The sequence below is a fragment of the Crinia signifera genome, chromosome 19 (genome assembly GCF_055691185.1).
Source record: "Crinia signifera chromosome 19, ASM5569118v1, whole genome shotgun sequence".
Classification (NCBI taxonomy): domain Eukaryota; kingdom Metazoa; phylum Chordata; class Amphibia; order Anura; family Myobatrachidae; genus Crinia; species Crinia signifera.
The window spans coordinates 63,058,759-63,075,881 of NC_139226.1; the positions used below are offsets into that span (position 1 = coordinate 63,058,759).

A 17,123-nucleotide genomic window follows, 5' to 3' on the forward strand; every position below is an offset into this window, starting at 1 on the left:
TCTTAAATGATTCAAGACCCAGAGTTAACCTGTCTGCTGCCAGAGGAGGAAAAATCTATCCGGCACTGCCTGTCTTCCCAAGCACGAAGAAAAACAAGCAGCATGGTGGTCTTCTGTCCCACCTGGGGGCCCCCATGCTAAAAGCTTGCCTATTAAATTTAAAAAATGTTTGGTCTCAGACCTGTTTATATGTCTGGGTTTGAAATCTTGCAAGGAAGGTTACAAGATACTGTAGGTTCTTTCCTCTCCCCCAGTTTGTATTTTCACCACTGACAGTAGACAAGCTTCTTACCTCCAGGGTCTCATTTCTGATCCCAGTTCATCAAAGGGCTCAGGGTTTTTACATCAATCTGAGTGTCAAATCCTTAAATGTTCATTCAATCTCACCAGTTCAAGATAAAATCCCCACACTTGGTGATGTGGGAGTCAGAGAATTTGTTGTTTAGTTGGATATCAGGGGTGCTTACCACTCCACATTTCCAATTTGGGAACTTCACCAAGCATTCCTCTATTTTTCCATTTTTAACTCTGGTTTCCAATTTCAGGCTGTCCCCTTTGGCCTGTTATCAGCCCCCTGTTTTACTAACCCTGTGTTTTTTTCAGCCCCCTGTGTTTTTGACATTTGCTGTCCCAGGGGTGCGGCAATTCGTAGTCGTATTGATGTGCTATCAATTCGAATGTGAATTGCCGTATTTTCGGGATGGTAAATGTCAAAAGTGGGTGTGTTTCTGGATACAAATACACATATTTTTTACAAATTTCCTTTAGTAAATTCCCCCAACATGTTTAAAAAAGGGGCAGACTAGATGGGCCAAGTGGTTCTTATCTGCCGTCAAATTCTATGTTTCTATGTAAGGTGATGATTGCTTACCTGTTATCTCTGGGGATAATCATTGTGCCTTACCTCAAGGACCTATTTATCTATTTAAAACTGTTGATGAAGGTATTGGGGTTGGGGGGGGGGGGGGGTGGGGGGTGTCAGCCCTTTTGTGCTTTGTGGTTGGTTCCTATGTATTTTTCTCTTCCTTCCTGTGACTTTTCCCTGCTCTCCATCTCTTCTCGAACTTAGTTAATCTTAGCGGAGGCCAGAGGTGTATAGAGGGGGAGGAGAAAACTTTTGCACTTCAGAATGTTTAAAGTGCCATTCTCCACTCATTTGTCTATACCCCTGTGTAACTGCAGTGTCCCCTATGGTATCAGATAAAGGGATGTATTAGTAAGTTTGTTGTGCATTTAGGAGGATGCAATGGATGTACTTACTGTATTCTTTTTTGGAACTAATTCCACCTATTCTTATCTGTGTTCTAGGAAATACTGTAGTACTGAAACCTGCCACATATACTCGGTTGACAGCTCTGCTCCTGGCAGAGATCTGTGCAGAAGCTGGCCTTCCGCCTGGTGTCTTCAATGTGGTCACTGGCAATGGGGCCTTTGGTGAGAAACTGGCCATTCATCCTGATGTGGATAAAGTAGCATTTACTGGCTCTACAGAGGTAATGATCATGGCTGGATATATTGTTCTTGTTTACAGATTAACCAAGTTATGTCCCGATTGCACGATCCAGGGCTATTTTTAAATTGGCTTTTATTAAATACCTCAAATTAGCAGTAGAGCCCAAGTAAAATCCTAGTTGCAGCCCTACTGTTAGTAACAGGTTGGGATCATTTGGTCTACAGCATGATGGTCGACATGGGAAAAGGTCGATATGGTTATAGGTCGATAGGTCATTAGTTTGACAGGTCGTAAGTTTGACAATGTCTAGGTTGACATGGGGTATTCACAGTTTTTGCGACCTGAATGTCGACATGGACACCGTTTAAATTGCACCGCATCCCCTCACATTGCTCGTTGTGCTCGCTATGTGTCGGGCACGGTGGCTCGCTGCGCTCGGCACACTATTTTATTCTCCCACCATGCCCTAGTGGATGGTAGAGCATGAAATACCACCTGTCGGCTCAAAAAAACAGTGAAAACCCCCATGTCGACTTTTGACTGTCGAACTAATGACCTTTTGACCTAGAACCATGTCGGCCATCATGCTGTAGACCAAATGACCGCATCCTGTCATTAACTTGTATCTCTCAAAAAGTTAATATTTTTTGAAAGTTATGCCCATCTGTCTGTCTTCATGCTGTTTTGCTTTGAAAGAAAAACTAAACTAAATGTTCTATTGTGAGTTCAGTTTACAAGTACAGGGAGATAGAGTCTAAATAGTGGAGCCAGCCACTGCAGTGCATAGCAAGTAGCACTCCTAGAATTGCGACCTCCCCACCGTTTTTTACTTCCAATAACCTTCAGAACTGCACCTTATCTATAATTGTGGTGGTTGATACTGAAGTGCAGCTTTAAATTTTCGGCCCCAACACTCCAAGCAGCCCGCAGTCGCTGTATATGTAACTATAGCTCCTTGTCTCATTTCTCCATTGCTCTGCCATATTTGCTGCACCACTTATATTACTAGGCATTTCCTCACTGACTCTGGTCAGCTCCTTTGCCTTTTTGGTTTTCTCCATATGGAGCCATTTATAGTTCACCTTGGTGGAAATGTAGTCTCATTTGTCATTGAGGCTCCAAAGCTGGTTTTGCAGTGCCCAGATTCTTCTTGTTTGACTCCAAACCATGAGCTCACTGCATTCATAAGCTGCTGCTGTAATGCACAGCTATAACAAGGAATATTGTGGTGCAAACTGTCTCCATGGTTGTTTCTTTGGACCAGACTTTCACTTTTTCTCATTAAGTTAACCAGTTTAAAGGATCACCTGGTCAGTCGGTGATAAATCTGCAGCTGCTTCTCTATCTATTGACACATGTTATAAGGTTGTACTGTAGTGCAGATGTAGAGGACTGAAGAAGGCAGAGCTGCTCCTCATTCATCCTTCTGCCTCAGAAGCAATCTGCGGATGAGCTACCAGGAAAACCCACTTTCTATATCCAGATACTGTTGCTAACATTTGTAAATATAAAAAAAGAAACTTGTAGAAAATATCTTTAGTCACAAAATACATCCAAAATGTAAATTTGCTGCGATCAATAGACTGTAAGAGAGTTTTCATTTGGTAAACATTAAGTACAAACCTTTGTGGTTCTTGAGAGTCTCTTTGATGTATCTTTTATGGCAGGTTGGACGCACTCTTCGTAAAGCAACAGCCGGCACTGGCAAAAAGTTATCTCTGGAGCTAGGTGGCAAATCTCCATTCATTGTGTTTGATACAGCGGACCTGGACAGTGCCGTAGAAGGACTTGTGGATGCCATTTGGTTTAACCAAGGCCAGGTAGGTAACAATATTGTGACTATAAATTTGGCTGCTATAAAAAGGGTTATCAAATGTACACAAATGTAATTTAAGGTAACTTAACCCCCAATATGGCAAATATGATCCTTTACTAAGCCTCCCTCCTCTACCAATGTTACCCTGAGCCATGTTTTTTCAGCCTTCTACTCAACACTGCTGAAGCTGCTCAAAACCATGCACAACACTGTCCAGTTCTCCTCCTTAGAAAGCTGAAGTGATTGACTTTGGCACTGTAGTGCAAGCTGGTTCCTGACTTGCGAGTCCACCAAATCCCGCCTTGCAGCGTGTGTTCACACGCACTGGCTGCGAATGGATGTTTGACACAAACATTAATCCACAGCCTGCTGGGGGGAACACCCACATCATTCAATGGTCGCCGACCATCGAATGATGTGGAAGGCACAGGCACATCTAAGGTTGCTCAGAGCAACCTTAGATGTGCGTGTGCACTCTGAAGGAAGGGATGTCCGCTGCCCGCCCATGGTGCCCACGTCACCAGGCGATCTCCATGGGAATGCCCAGCATTTTCGTGGGAACATCCATGAACGCTGGGCGTTCCCATGGGCGAGTCATGGTTGCCCAATTTAACGCTCTACATCATATGTGTGGACTGATTGTAAAGTTCAGGGTGTAACGAATACCCCTTTCACACCAAGCAGCAAATTGCCGGGTTAAAACTTTTCAATCCGGTAATTTGTTGAATAACACGTTTATTTATTCGGAGTGAAAGGGTCAACTTGGGTCGCCGACCCTGCACTTTAGCAGTAATTGCACCCGGCAAAATGACCTGACACTCAAAATGCCAGGTAATTGCTGGGTCGCAGGTCCTAGAGGGGTATCGGTGGACAAAATTCAGCCATGAATTACATAAAGCACTTTAGAAACTTGTTCCTATCAGCCACTGATCAATTATTTCCTCTCAGGAAGGTGCCAGCTAAAACTGCCTGATAATGTCTGGGAAATGTTGAAGGCTACCCTACTCTTTCTTTACAACATACAGTACTTCATAACAGGTTTTCTTGTTAACCTGTTTGCTGACTCAAAAATATGTGGCCTGCTAGGATCCAACCAGTCACACACATTCACAAGTCACAGAACTGTGCCTCGGTCAATGCTGGGCAACTAGGGCAGTGTATTATGGCTTATTTGCCTGAACTTTATTGAGCTGGAAGCACGCTTAAATGATTATACATATACTGTAGTATGGGGTGTTTCACATCAAACATACACTGAATACGGGACAGAAATGATTCTCTCATACAGTTGTGGGTGTTTGATTGTTCTGATCAATGCACTAATACCCAGTACATGTTTGCCTGAAGAATTTCTATACACTAACATTCTACAAGCTTATGTCTGTGATATATTGTAAGACCACTGCTGTATTAACCGGGTTCCTTCTATGCAGGTTTGCAGTGCAGGATCCCGCCTTCTCATGCAAGAGAACATTGCTGATGATTTGATCCACAGACTCAAACAGAGGATGTCCCATCTGAGGGTGGGGGACAGTCTGGACAAAAACATTGATATGGGAGCTCTAGTGGATGAAAGTCAAAAGAAAACCATCACTGAGTTTGTGGAGGAGGCGCGTGCAGAAGGTGCTGAGGTAAGTGTCAGGATTACATTGTTACATAGTTACATAGCTTTTAAGGCTGAATAAAGACTTGCATCCATCCAGTTCAACCTTGGTGTATTAGCTTCCTCCCTTGCTATACATAGTGTACACTGATATATTCAAGGACAGACCATGATTATTGCTTGTAATCCTGTGTGTTTTTAACCAATAGATGTTTATCCAACCTTATTTTAAACTTATTTATTGTGTCTGCCGACAGGAAGAGAGTTCCACAGTTTGGCTGCCCTGACTGTAAAAAAAATGTTTTCTTCTAAGGGAACAAAATCGTGTCCTTGAGTCCTTCCTTACAGTAAAATGGGCGTCTGACAGTTTCTTATATTGGCCCATCTGGGTCCACAAATAGCCATACAAGTGACAGTGACTTGGTGCAGTTACTAGTGCTTCAGCAGTCTGGTTTCCCGGCTCTGCTGTTTAACTGAGCCAACGTTTGATCCACCGTGGGTTGGAACTCTGAGGAGCACGTTTTCAGGTTTAAAAAGTTTCCTAAAAAAGTTTTCTGAGGATTTGTCTTCAATCTTCTCAGGGTCCATTGTAGGTCTTTGATTCAGAAGAGCAGGAGGGCAAAATTCCAAATGATGCAGTTCTTCTGGAAGGCGAAGATATGGATTTTCTCTCTGGTCAGGGATGTGAGGATTTTATTGCTGCAGTTTTAAAGTCCTTTGACTGCTTAGAACTGGATTCCCTGGTGGAGGCAGAGGGTTGTTTCAAGCATTGTTGCAAGGAGGTAGCTCCATTTCCCTGGTCTTCAACCCTTTCTAATCTAATTCAGGAGGCTTTATAGTCTATCTTATTGGTTCTGGAGTGGTTATCTGCTCTTTACTGCCATCTGTGTGGGTGTTTTCAGCCATACAGACTTTGGCCGACAGTCCTATTGCGGAATTCTAGGGGGGTTCTTCCAAGGATTACTTACTTGGGAGCATCAGTATATGTTTGCGAGCCTGTGCGAGATAGGGCTCAGATGTCTTCTCTGCTAGTGTCAATTCAGCGGGCCCTTCGTTTTCTTCAAAACACTTCCTTTCAGAAGGTTATTCAGTTACTGGAAACTGGAATAATCCAACAAGCACAAGGCTCAGCAGGAACATTTCCATTGGACTTGAGTGTGCTTTCCACTTTCTCATACCCACACGTACTGCTCCTGTGAGACCAGAACATGTATAATTTTAGCAAAATAATGTTATCCTAATTTTCCCACTTGCCGTTGTTACCTGCAAATGTGTTCTTACCATGTGCTTTTTTTCCCTCTACTTCCACCCCTATCTTTGCTATATTTGTAATGCGCACTCTGCCAGCCGTGACCTACGCAGTGCACCAAGATGGTTGCCTCGGATGGTTTCTTTGTGGGCAGGATGTGCTTCACTTTGATATTTCAATGCAGAGTATATCATAGTACTACACAACTGTCAGTTTCCAATATATGCTTTGGGCCTCCCACAATGTAACCTCATTGCTTCATCTGGTACACTTGTGGATGCAATGAAAAATACATGGACCTGTGTGATTTTGTGTTATCTCTTCTAGGGTAACCTACTGTAATCCACACCAGGTAATCCTGTACAAGGTAATACACAACCCGTGGAAGTTATTATCCAAAATGCCTATATCAGAAGTTCCCAAAGACCATCATCAAGGCATCCCAACAGTCTAAGTTTTAAGTTTATCCATGCTTGGCCACAGGTGACTTAATTTGCACCTTACTCAGAATGGTTTAACTATCTGTGCTGAATCATGAAACTTTAAAACCTGGACCATTGGGGTGCCTTGAGGCCCACGTTTGAAACCTCTGGCGTACACCAATCCTGCATTATGCTTACTGTGCACTCAAAGTTTTCTTATTGTGTGTGTGTGTGTGTGGCTTGTCCGTTGCTGTATTACTTACATCTTCTGTATTATGTGCAATGATTTTGCTTCTGTAAAGTGCTTTGAGTACAGTTGTAGAAAAAGTGCATTCCGTGTCCTTTGATTTTCACAAAGATCATGGCGAGTTTGATGAGCAAAGAAGGTATTAGTCATTCCATATTCAGGTGATATCCCTGTGAAGACATTGATTTGGCTTCCCGGTTGCAGATGCATGTGTGTAGTACAGGTTCTTAAGGATTATACAATGGTCTCCACCTTCAAGACCAATCATTATGCCCTTATTCACTCTTAGGAATTACCAGTTTGAAATTCTCCAGAATTGTTTGGGATAAACGGAGGACCTCTCATCTCTGCTTCTTGTTTTGTCTTCCAGCATTCATCAGTGACTTCAGTAGTGGATTCCCTAAGATAATGCCAAGGTGACATATGTACTGTGATTCAAAAGGGCACTAGGAGCATGGGGGCAATGACTGAGGTGGCCAACATTCCTGGACAGTGTCTTTTGTTCTGGCAATCTCATCAGTGTTCATACCGAGCATAGAGATTTGGGAGGAATACTTCCTAAGCAGAACTGCATTTAACCATAGGGAATGGTCACTCCATCTAAAGGTCTCCCAAAAACTGATTTGAAATTGGGGTCTTCCAGACATCATAGCCTATAATTACAATTTCAATGTTCCTTAGTTTTTTTGTGAGGTCCAGGGTCCCAACGAACTTTGTGGTGGATGCCAGCTGGTGTCTCTTTTTCACATGATCCCGATCTTGCCTCAGGTGCTCAAGCGGGTCATGGATCAACTTGTGCTGATAATCCCTGTGGCTGGTACGCTGACCTTCACAAACTGCCAGTTTTCTCCTTCAGTGATCCATACTGTGTTGCAGGCCCGGAAACCAGTTTCATCTCACAATTATTACAGGGTCTAGAAGATCTACATCCTGTGATGTGACACTCATGACTATCATACACCACGGTTTCACCTTCCTTGTTTCTTTGTTTTCCTTCAGACCAGTTATGAGGCCAGTTTATGGCTTTGTTCCTTGACGGTGCAGATTTTGTAGTGTCTGCCTTTTTCTTTTTTTTGGAAGTTCGGACCTTTTTTATTGCGGGTTCAACCGCCAGGTTTTGTCCACCTGTGGTACTGTGGGATATCAATCTGATCCTCTTGGCTCTCTGTAAGGCTCCTTTTGAGCCTAGATTCAGTCGCCTGAAGTTTGTGACATGGAAGCTGGTTTTGGTTGTGGCCATTGCCTCAGCTTTGCAGTGTTTTCCAGTTGGAGGGCTTGATGTCTTTCGTGATGATAGGGTATTTCTGCACATTGTTCCTTCTTTCCAAGCTAAAGTTGTTTCTGCTTTTCACATGAATCAGGAAATTGGCATTCTGTTTTTTTTTTCTCCTTAGCGGACTTCACAGGACCAGGAAGATCTGGTTCTCTTCGACATGGACCAGGCTCTGCTGAAGTATTTGGACAGGGCTTCCTCTGTCCATAGCACGGATTCACTTCTAGTTCTCTATGATGCTCACATGATTGGCTTACTACAAAGCAGACCACTGTGAAGTGGATCCTCTCTGTCATTACTTGGGCCTATTCTGTTGTGTGACATCCAGCTCCAGACCTGGTGTCAGCGCACTCTACTTGAGTGGTGGCAACTACTTACACATCTATTATGAGTTTTCCACTGAGCAGGACTGCAGGGCAAGTCCTCTGTCCACACGTTTGCTTGGGTTTGCAGTACATGCCAATACTGAACATGTACTGTTCTCTCGTCAGGCAACCTGAGCATCATCCCCCCCCCTTTGTGTACCACTGTTAAATGTCCCATGGTCAAGTGTCCCTCAATCTGGATTTTTTCTCTGTTTTTCTTTGGCTGAAGGACACTGTTCCTTCCCTTTTGCTCTGTCCTGAGGGTCTTAAGCTGCCCATACATGGTCCGTTTAACGGATCCGTTTGGAACTTATATAGTACACATTGCATCGCATTGCATGCCTTGTGCATGCAGTGTGCATGCGATGCGATGTGATAACCAGCTAGTGCAAAAAATATATGCAGCACATACTTTTTGTACCGTACGATGAGATGCGCGGGAGCGCGCATCTCATAATACAGAACGGACCGTCTATGGGCAGCTTTAGTCTTTACACATTTTCCCTGTGGTTCTGTTTACTTGTGGTTATTCCAGTTTCACTGGGTTAGTGCTTCTCCTTTCCAGGCTCTTTTTAAGTTGCACTAGCCTGCTGGGAGGTGAAGAGGGGAGAGAAGCTTATATTTACAATTCAGTTTAAGTGCCAGCTTTTGTGGTCCCCATCAGAAACCACTTTGGTCTAGTGTCCTTCAGCTTGATTCAGAGAAAAGGATTTAACTGTAAGTAACCAAAAATCTCTTTATTGTATTAATTTATTACATTGCCCGTTTATTTATTTGTTGGTTAGGTGTTCCAAGCTCCTGGTCCTCTTCCTAAAAAAGGCTTATTCTATCCAGCAACCCTGATCACTGGTGTGGACACCACATCTCGCTGTGTGAGAGAAGAGGTAAGAATACTAGTACTTGCGTGTTCAGATGGATATAATCATATTTAGTGGCTCTGTCTTATGTTTTTTTATTGATACCTCTTTTTTTATCAATGTGATATTCATGTTGAAATAATTTTTTTATTTTATGTATAGAAAATAACCTGCAAAATTTGCTCTCCTTGGGCCCACCAAATGTATTTAGCCTTAGCAAGAGATAAAGCAGAGGGTAATAAAGGACCAGCCAATCAGCTCCCAACTGTCATTTCTCAAACACTGCCTATAACTTGGCAGTTAGGACCTGATTGGTTGGTCCTTTATCTCTCTTTATCACCCTCCATGTTAAATCTTGATTTCAAAACTTTTTTATTGCAGTGAAATGATATTCTATTTGTACACTTCTTTCACTGTATTTTTTTTTAAATCAACCACTTTATCTCTTGTTACGGCTTAATACGTCTGTCCACTTATTCCTTATCTTTGGGATTAATTAATAGCTAGTTCATGATTGGGTGGTGATGTCTGCAGTTCTATAATCACAATATCTAGTAATCTACAGAATCAGCTGCTCGCTTGTTTATACCTTAGGAGCATGTTGCATTAATGGCCACTTGTTCTGATGAGGGTGATAAAATACACTGATGTGGTTGGCTCTGATCCAAAATAGCTTAGTGGTTTCCTACATCTTTCCAAATATACAGTTCTATATGTTGCACCTAAGCCAGGGGAATGTACAGTAGTCATAGATGTCAATCCTATCAGGTGCGGATGATTTGCGAATGTGAATTCCGGTGCCGTTTCCAGCATTTAAATGCTTTGGAACGGCACCTCGCACCCTTCAGAGCTAATAGGATCGACCCCATAATTAGTGTCCATTCTAGCACCCGCCATATTTGAAAACCCATGCAGTTCCTCTTCCCTGCCTGGGGTGTCGCTGTCTGCTGTAGTGCTTCTACAACAGTATGATCTGTATATCAGCACTGATATGTAAACCAGACCTGTGCTAGAAACACCACAGCAGACAGCGACACCCCAGGCAGGGAAGAGGAACAACATGGGTTTTTAAATATGGCGGGTGCTAGAATGAACACTAATAATGTTGACCGTTATGAGATCTATGTTGATCAATATTCTGAAGGGTCCAGATGGTTAGGGTTGGAGGTAGATTGCGGCGGCAGAGAGGTAGAGTTAAGCACTAGGGGGCGGGTTAGGTTTGGGCTGTGGTTGAGGAGGTTAAAGTTAGACATTAGGTGGGACGGTGGGAAATACTCACCACAGGATCGGCTTGAAGTCCTCAGGATGTCACTATCAGACTTGCTGTTCCAGGTAAGTCATCACTAGGCTAACAAGGTTGTTTTGTCTACGTTCTAATCATGTCAACAGTTCATCAGGTACTTGTTTCCAAGAATGACCACAATCGCGGGCATCGTGTACCTTTTACGTTAAGGTACACGATGCCCGCGATGGACCCGATTTCCTTTGAAATCAGGTCCATTTTGCCGGCAAAGGGAAAATCGCGGGCATCGCGTCGGTCGCGACCATTAACATTGGCCCCGACGCGACCGACGCAATGCCAGCAATTTCCCCATAGGCTTCAATGTTAAAATAATTTTTAACATTGAAATCGGGAGCATCGCGTCGGTCTTGTGCCATTATAATGGCACAAGATGAGATGGACTTGATAAAGTCCATCTCACATAGTAAAAAATGTGAAATGGGCCAATATGACCCATTTCACATTATATATGGCCCCGTCGTCACCCCACTATCGTCGTGAACCCGAAGCGTGGCGAGCGCAGTGAGCCCGCGAGGGGCGGCGGTGCGCGTCCTCCGACCTTTTCATTTCCCTACTATCCACGTTGGCGTGGAGTTAAGAATATAAAGTGTGGCGAGCCACCAAGCCCGAAGCGTGGCGAGTGGACGCGTATACCTGTGAAGTTATACGCATCCCCTCGCGGGGCACGCTACGCTCGCCACGCTTCGGGCTCGGTGGCTCGCTGCGCTCACCAAACTTTATATTCTCAACTCCACGCCGACGTGGATAGTGGGGGAATGAAAAGGTCGGAGGACGCGCACCGCCGCCCCTCGTGGGCTTGCTGCGCTCGCCACGCTTCGGGTTCACGTCAATCGTGGGGTGGGGTTTACGCTGTAAAATTGGGGGTCTAGGGAATATTTTACATTGAATCCAATGTAAAATCGGGTCCCAGGGACCCTATTCACATTTGATTCAATAAAAAAAATCGGGTCGGTCGCATCGCATGCGACCAAATCGCATGCGATGCGACCGACGCGATTTTTCCGACACGACCACCCCGATCGAAATCGGGGTGGCCGTGCTAGGAAATAAGTACCGTTCATCATTATCGACAGTGATTGATGATGTGGTCGTGTAGGCATGACAGTTACGTTATGTGGCCACTATACTGGCAGCATGATGAATGTGGACAAAATATATCACACCCTATTCCAAGAGTGCTCTACTGCAATCCTCAAGTACAGGTCATGTTTTCAGCATTTCTTTATAAATGCATGGGTGAGAAAATCTATTTTGTTGGCTCTGTATTTATCCCTCCTGTTTGCACATACAGAAATCCTGAATATTCTTGCATGGATTGACTAGATTTTTGCACATCAAAGGGACATTTGCCCCAGCTTAAGTGTGTAATATCCAGTATAGGGTTCACTTCCATTTTCATTAATGGATTTATTCAACCTCAGACTAAAGGGCCTGATTTAGAATTGTACGCAATGCCAATATTTACTGAATTCAGCAATTAATGCCTGACTGTGCATGATGTAAGTCACTAGTGATGACTGTGGCAGAGAGGATCTATTTACAAAATCATTTATAGACAGGGACCATTTATGTTAGGTAATAGGGGCAAAACTTCAGGCACATCATGTTTTTGGGGTGCCGGACGGGGTCCTGACAGTCGGGATCGCAACAGGCATTCGCCTGATGTTGAGATCCCGACTGTCAAAACACAGACAGCCGGGTTCCCGACGGCCATCGGGTATTTTCCCTCTTGGGGGTCCACAAGAGGGAGAATAGAATAGGTGGCTCGTGCAGCGAGCCACCATGCCCGCAAGGGGCTTTGTTGCGCTCGCCATGCTGTCTGGGTCCGACCAGTCGGGATAATGACTGTCGGGATCCTGACTGTCGGACCCCTATACCACACCCATGTTTTTGGGGCATTTCCCAGCCTTTTACTGCAGTCTGCCTTTTACTGCAGTCCCGCGTGGCGCCTGTGTCTCAGGTCCCCTGGCTACTCTGTGCGACAAGTTATTCAGGACTGTGACAATTGAATGATATTATACCCATGCTGCGTGTATCTGTGAAGGCACTTGCTTGTATCTGAGAAGGCATCTATAGGCATCTCAATACTAATCCTGAAGGCTGGGACATTTTCATATATTCACACAGTATCTGCGTAGAGCATCACAGCTGCAAAGGCATTAGTATACAATCCTGAACCAGGATTTATTTTAGTGTATGAGGACACGTCTGTAGGCTCCACTTTCCTCTGCTGCTGAAATAGATAGATGGATAAATTGATTGATTTATTGTGCTGAACTACATCTCTTTAATTTGCGATCGTGTGCCCTCCTGTTGTTTCTTATAACCTTGCACTCTGCTGTAAACAAAAAAAAACAACAACAACAGGAAAACATGACCTGTCCGGGCAGTGCACATGGCCTGGAGTTGAGTATCCCTGCTGTAGTCAGATGCAGATCCATGCTTGAGGCCCCAGAGATAACATCATAATGTCAACCTCTGAGGTTTGGATGTATAGACTTCCACTGCTAAAACTATCATATTCATTTTATGCTTCCTTTCTACATTGAACAATGAGTTGTAAGAGCATCTTTTAAAACAACTGTAAGTTCTTCTTATTTATTGGCTCTTACCAGATTTTTGGACCTGTCTTGGTTGCAATGACTTTCCGCACTGCAAAAGAATCCATTGCTCTGGGCAACAACACCCCCTATGGATTAGCAGCAAGTGTCTGGACCGAAAATCTCCCATTAGCTCTGGAGGTAGCAGTGAGGTACATTTAGTGCTGTTTATTCTATGGATTTGTTATCTAAACGTTCTTCTTCAGGGTTCCTGGGTCCCAAAGGGTTAACATCGGGGTTGTAGGCGGATTCGGAGGACTGGGCACCAATTCTTCAAAGCTTTAGGCGGTACTTGTTTCCTAGCACGGCGCCCATCGCATACCATTACATAAGGTATGCGATGCGATGCGATGTGATAATCGGGTAAATGACCCGGAATGTACAATTAAATATCGCACAGCATCGCATGCCAGCAAATGGCATGCGATCCGATGCAATTTTTAATTGTACAACCCTGATGGGTGCTTACAATATTAAATGCACCCCCATTGTCCACGCCACCCCCACTATCAACACCAACCCGTAGCGTAGCGAGCTGCGGAGGTACGCATCCTCTGACCTTTTCATACCCCCACTATCCACGTCGGCGTGGAGTTTATCTTAAATAGTGTGGCGAGGCGAGCGGACGCGGAATACATGTTAAGTCATCCACGTCCCCTCGCGGGGCGCGCTGTGCTCTCCACCCTTCGGGCTCGCCAACGTGGATAGTGGGGTTATGAAAAGGTCGGAGGACGCGTACCGCCGCCCCTCACGGGCTTGCTATGATCGCCACGCTTCAGGTTGGCGTTGATAGTGGGGGTGGCGTTGAAAATGGGGGTGCATTTAACATTGTAAGCACCCATCTGGATGCTTGTACATTTAAAAATCGTATCGCATGCCGCTATATTGTATGCGATTCAATGAGATGTATAAGATGCAGTAAGATCAAAATCGGGGGCGCCATGCTGGGAAACAAGTACCCTTTAGGCTTCCCGGTACTTGTGTATTTTGGCGGCGCCCATCGCATACCATAAGGCATACGATGGTATGCGATGCGACGCGATATCGCACGATATTGTACAATGCCATACAATTTTAAAATTGTATGGCATACAATGCCATAAAATGCGATGCAATGCGATTAAACATTGTATAAGCACCCTAATGGGTGCTTACAATGTTAAATGCACCCCCACGCCACCCCCCCACTATAAACGTGAACCCGAAGCGTGGTGTGGCATGGGGGTGCATTTAACATTGTAAGCACCCATTACTGTGCTTAAAAGCACCCTTTAGGGTGCTTATACAATCTTTCATCGTATAGGGGCCAAAAATCGCGTTGCATCGCATGCCATCGGGTGCATGGCATGCGATGCGACGCGATTAAAACATTGCGCGATGGAAATCGGGGGCGCCGCTATAATACACAAGTACCGGCTTTCCATCATACATGGCTCCTCTCCCCTATAACCCCGCCTCCATGCTAGGACAGTCATTTTTTTTGTTGGTGCCTGCAGGAAACAGGTGCACCAGTACTTTTCTCCTGGATTCCTGTTAGCAATCCCAAGCTATTTTACTTTTATTTTAAATGTTTATATTTTTACACTGATTGAGTAGCACCGGTGGTCATGGCAACAACAACGCTACTGCTCCATCACCCCCGCCGGTGTACATTACTTCCTGTCACCTTGCGGTGCATACACAGGCAGAGTGGATGAAAGAAGGGTCCAGTGCAGCACCGCTGGACACCACACCTTCCAGTACAGTGTGGTTGGGTCGCGGGAGGGTAAGCGCTCTCTCGGAGAGCATAAATCGCTGTTCATGCTCTGTACTCTGTGGGAGCAGGTCACAGCGCTGGCGTGGACTTCCCTCCACAGCAGGGATTCCACTAGCCCACCAGGGTAAGGGAGCACAGGCTGGAGACAGTCTCCATAGGCAGGAAAGCTGTCCTTCATTTTCAATCAGGCTCCATTATACCGGTGGGGGAATTTTATCTTAGGGGGAGGCGGCGCTGACCTGTAATTAATTTATATACTCTGTAATTGAGAGTTGCGGATCCCTTGTGAAGGATAATAATAAAATAATATCAATATCTTTATTGATTTAAAATATTATTAAAAAGGCCATTTTTCTTTTGTAATAACTGTATTTATATACCAGTTTATTCTATTTTTAAAAAGCATGTTTTTGTTCACACATTCGTTACTTGTTTTTTATATAGCTTGAACATATTATTCAGCACAAAGAGACTTTTTAAACTGCATATTTATTTATTTATTTATTTACAGTTTCTTATATAGCGCAGCAGATTCCGTTGCGCTTTACAATAGTAGACAGTGATAAAACAAACTGGGTAACAACAGACAGACTTGGAGGAAGGAGAGCCCTGCTGCACGCTTACAATATATAGATCCTGGATACAATCAGTCCAGATAGTAATGCTATCACCACTGTGCCATTATGCTATATTTTATATAAAAAATAGCCAAGAATTCTGGCCAGTGGGTGTTGAGTACTCTGGACATCACTTCTATGTATGACTTTCCATTACTTGCCCAAGATATTACAGCTGCCTATGATGTTAAAGGTTACAGTAAATACTTCAGTAAATCATGTTCCTATTACATCTAGACTACAGCAATGCCCTCTAACAGGGTCTGCTAGTAAATTTAGATGGTACAAAATTCATTAGTCAGTCTATTACACCCATTCTCTACTCCCTTCACTGGAGGCTTGGAAAATGAATCTATGGTACTCTTTACCTAGAACGGTCGCCCGCGATTGGAATCGCGGGCGTCGGGGGTAAAAAATCGCGGGTACATAAAAAACGGGTGCAACGCGATGCCCGCGATTTTCCCATAGGGATCAATGTTAAAACGGTGATTGACCGCGATTTTACTGTTAAATGCCTCAATGCCCGCGATTTGGCCATAGGAAACAATGTTAAATGGGCCACAGAGCCCAAATAGTCACCGTGAAGTCTGAAATGGCCCCCACAATTGTTAACGCCACCCCACGATCAACGTCAACCCGAAGCGTGGCGAGCGCAGCGAGCCCGCGAGGGGCGGCGGTACGCGTCCTCCGACCTTTTCATGCCCCACTATCCACGTCGGCGTGGAGTTGAGAATAGAATAGTGTGGCGAGCGCAGCGAGCCACCGAGGCCCGAAGCGTGGCGAGGGGACGCGGATACCTTCACAGGTAAACGCGTCCCTTCGCGGGCTTCACAGGTGTCCGCATCGCCACGGACACCTGTGAAGCCCGCGAGGGGACGCGTATAACTGTGAAGGTATCCGCGTCCCCTCGCGGGGCTCGCTGCGCTCGCCACGCTTCGGGCCTCGGTGGCTCGCTGCGCTCGCCACACTATTCTATTCACAACTCCACGCCGACGTGGATAGTGGGGCATGAAAAGGTCGGAGGACGCGTACCGCCGCCCCTCGCGGGCTTGCTGCGCTCGCCACGCTTCGGGTTGACGTTGATCGTGGGGTGGCGTTAACAATTGTGGGGGCCATTTCAGACTTTACGGTGACTATTTGGGCTCTGTGGCCCATTTAACATTGTTTCCTATGTAAAAATCGCGGGCATTGAGGCATTGAACACTAAAATCGGGTCCAATCTCATTTTTAACATTGGTCCCTATGGGAAATCGCGGGCATCGCATCGCACCCGATTTTTAGTGCATTCGATGGTCGCGATGGTCGCGATGGTCGCCGTTCTAGGTAAAGAGTACCGAATCTATTTTAAGATTCTGACCAGGTCCAAAAGTATGCATCCTTCCTGCCCCGCTCAATGACTGTGATCTGTAGATGAAGGATTATTAGCAGTACCCAGAATTCATCTGGGAAGTTGAGCTCTCAGCTTTGCAAATCTGACACTATGGAACTCGCTGTTCCACACAGTACGAGTATCTTCCACTCTATAATCCTTCGAAAACAGACTCAAGACTAATGTGCTTCAC

At 44.9% G+C, this 17,123-nt stretch overlaps 1 protein-coding gene across 1 annotated transcript in view; it reads left to right on the forward strand.

Moving 5' to 3' along the window:
* ALDH16A1 (aldehyde dehydrogenase 16 family member A1) overlaps positions 1–17,123 on the forward strand; it is a 56,136-nt gene that overhangs the window by 15,332 nt on the left and 23,681 nt on the right. Inside the window, exons 6-10 of the mRNA XM_083162681.1 lie at positions 1,309–1,493; positions 3,121–3,273; positions 4,703–4,900; positions 9,214–9,312; positions 13,204–13,340. Coding sequence (XP_083018807.1) covers positions 1,309–1,493; positions 3,121–3,273; positions 4,703–4,900; positions 9,214–9,312; positions 13,204–13,340 — 772 coding nt within the window. The remainder of the gene's footprint in view (positions 1–1,308; positions 1,494–3,120; positions 3,274–4,702; positions 4,901–9,213; positions 9,313–13,203; positions 13,341–17,123) is intronic.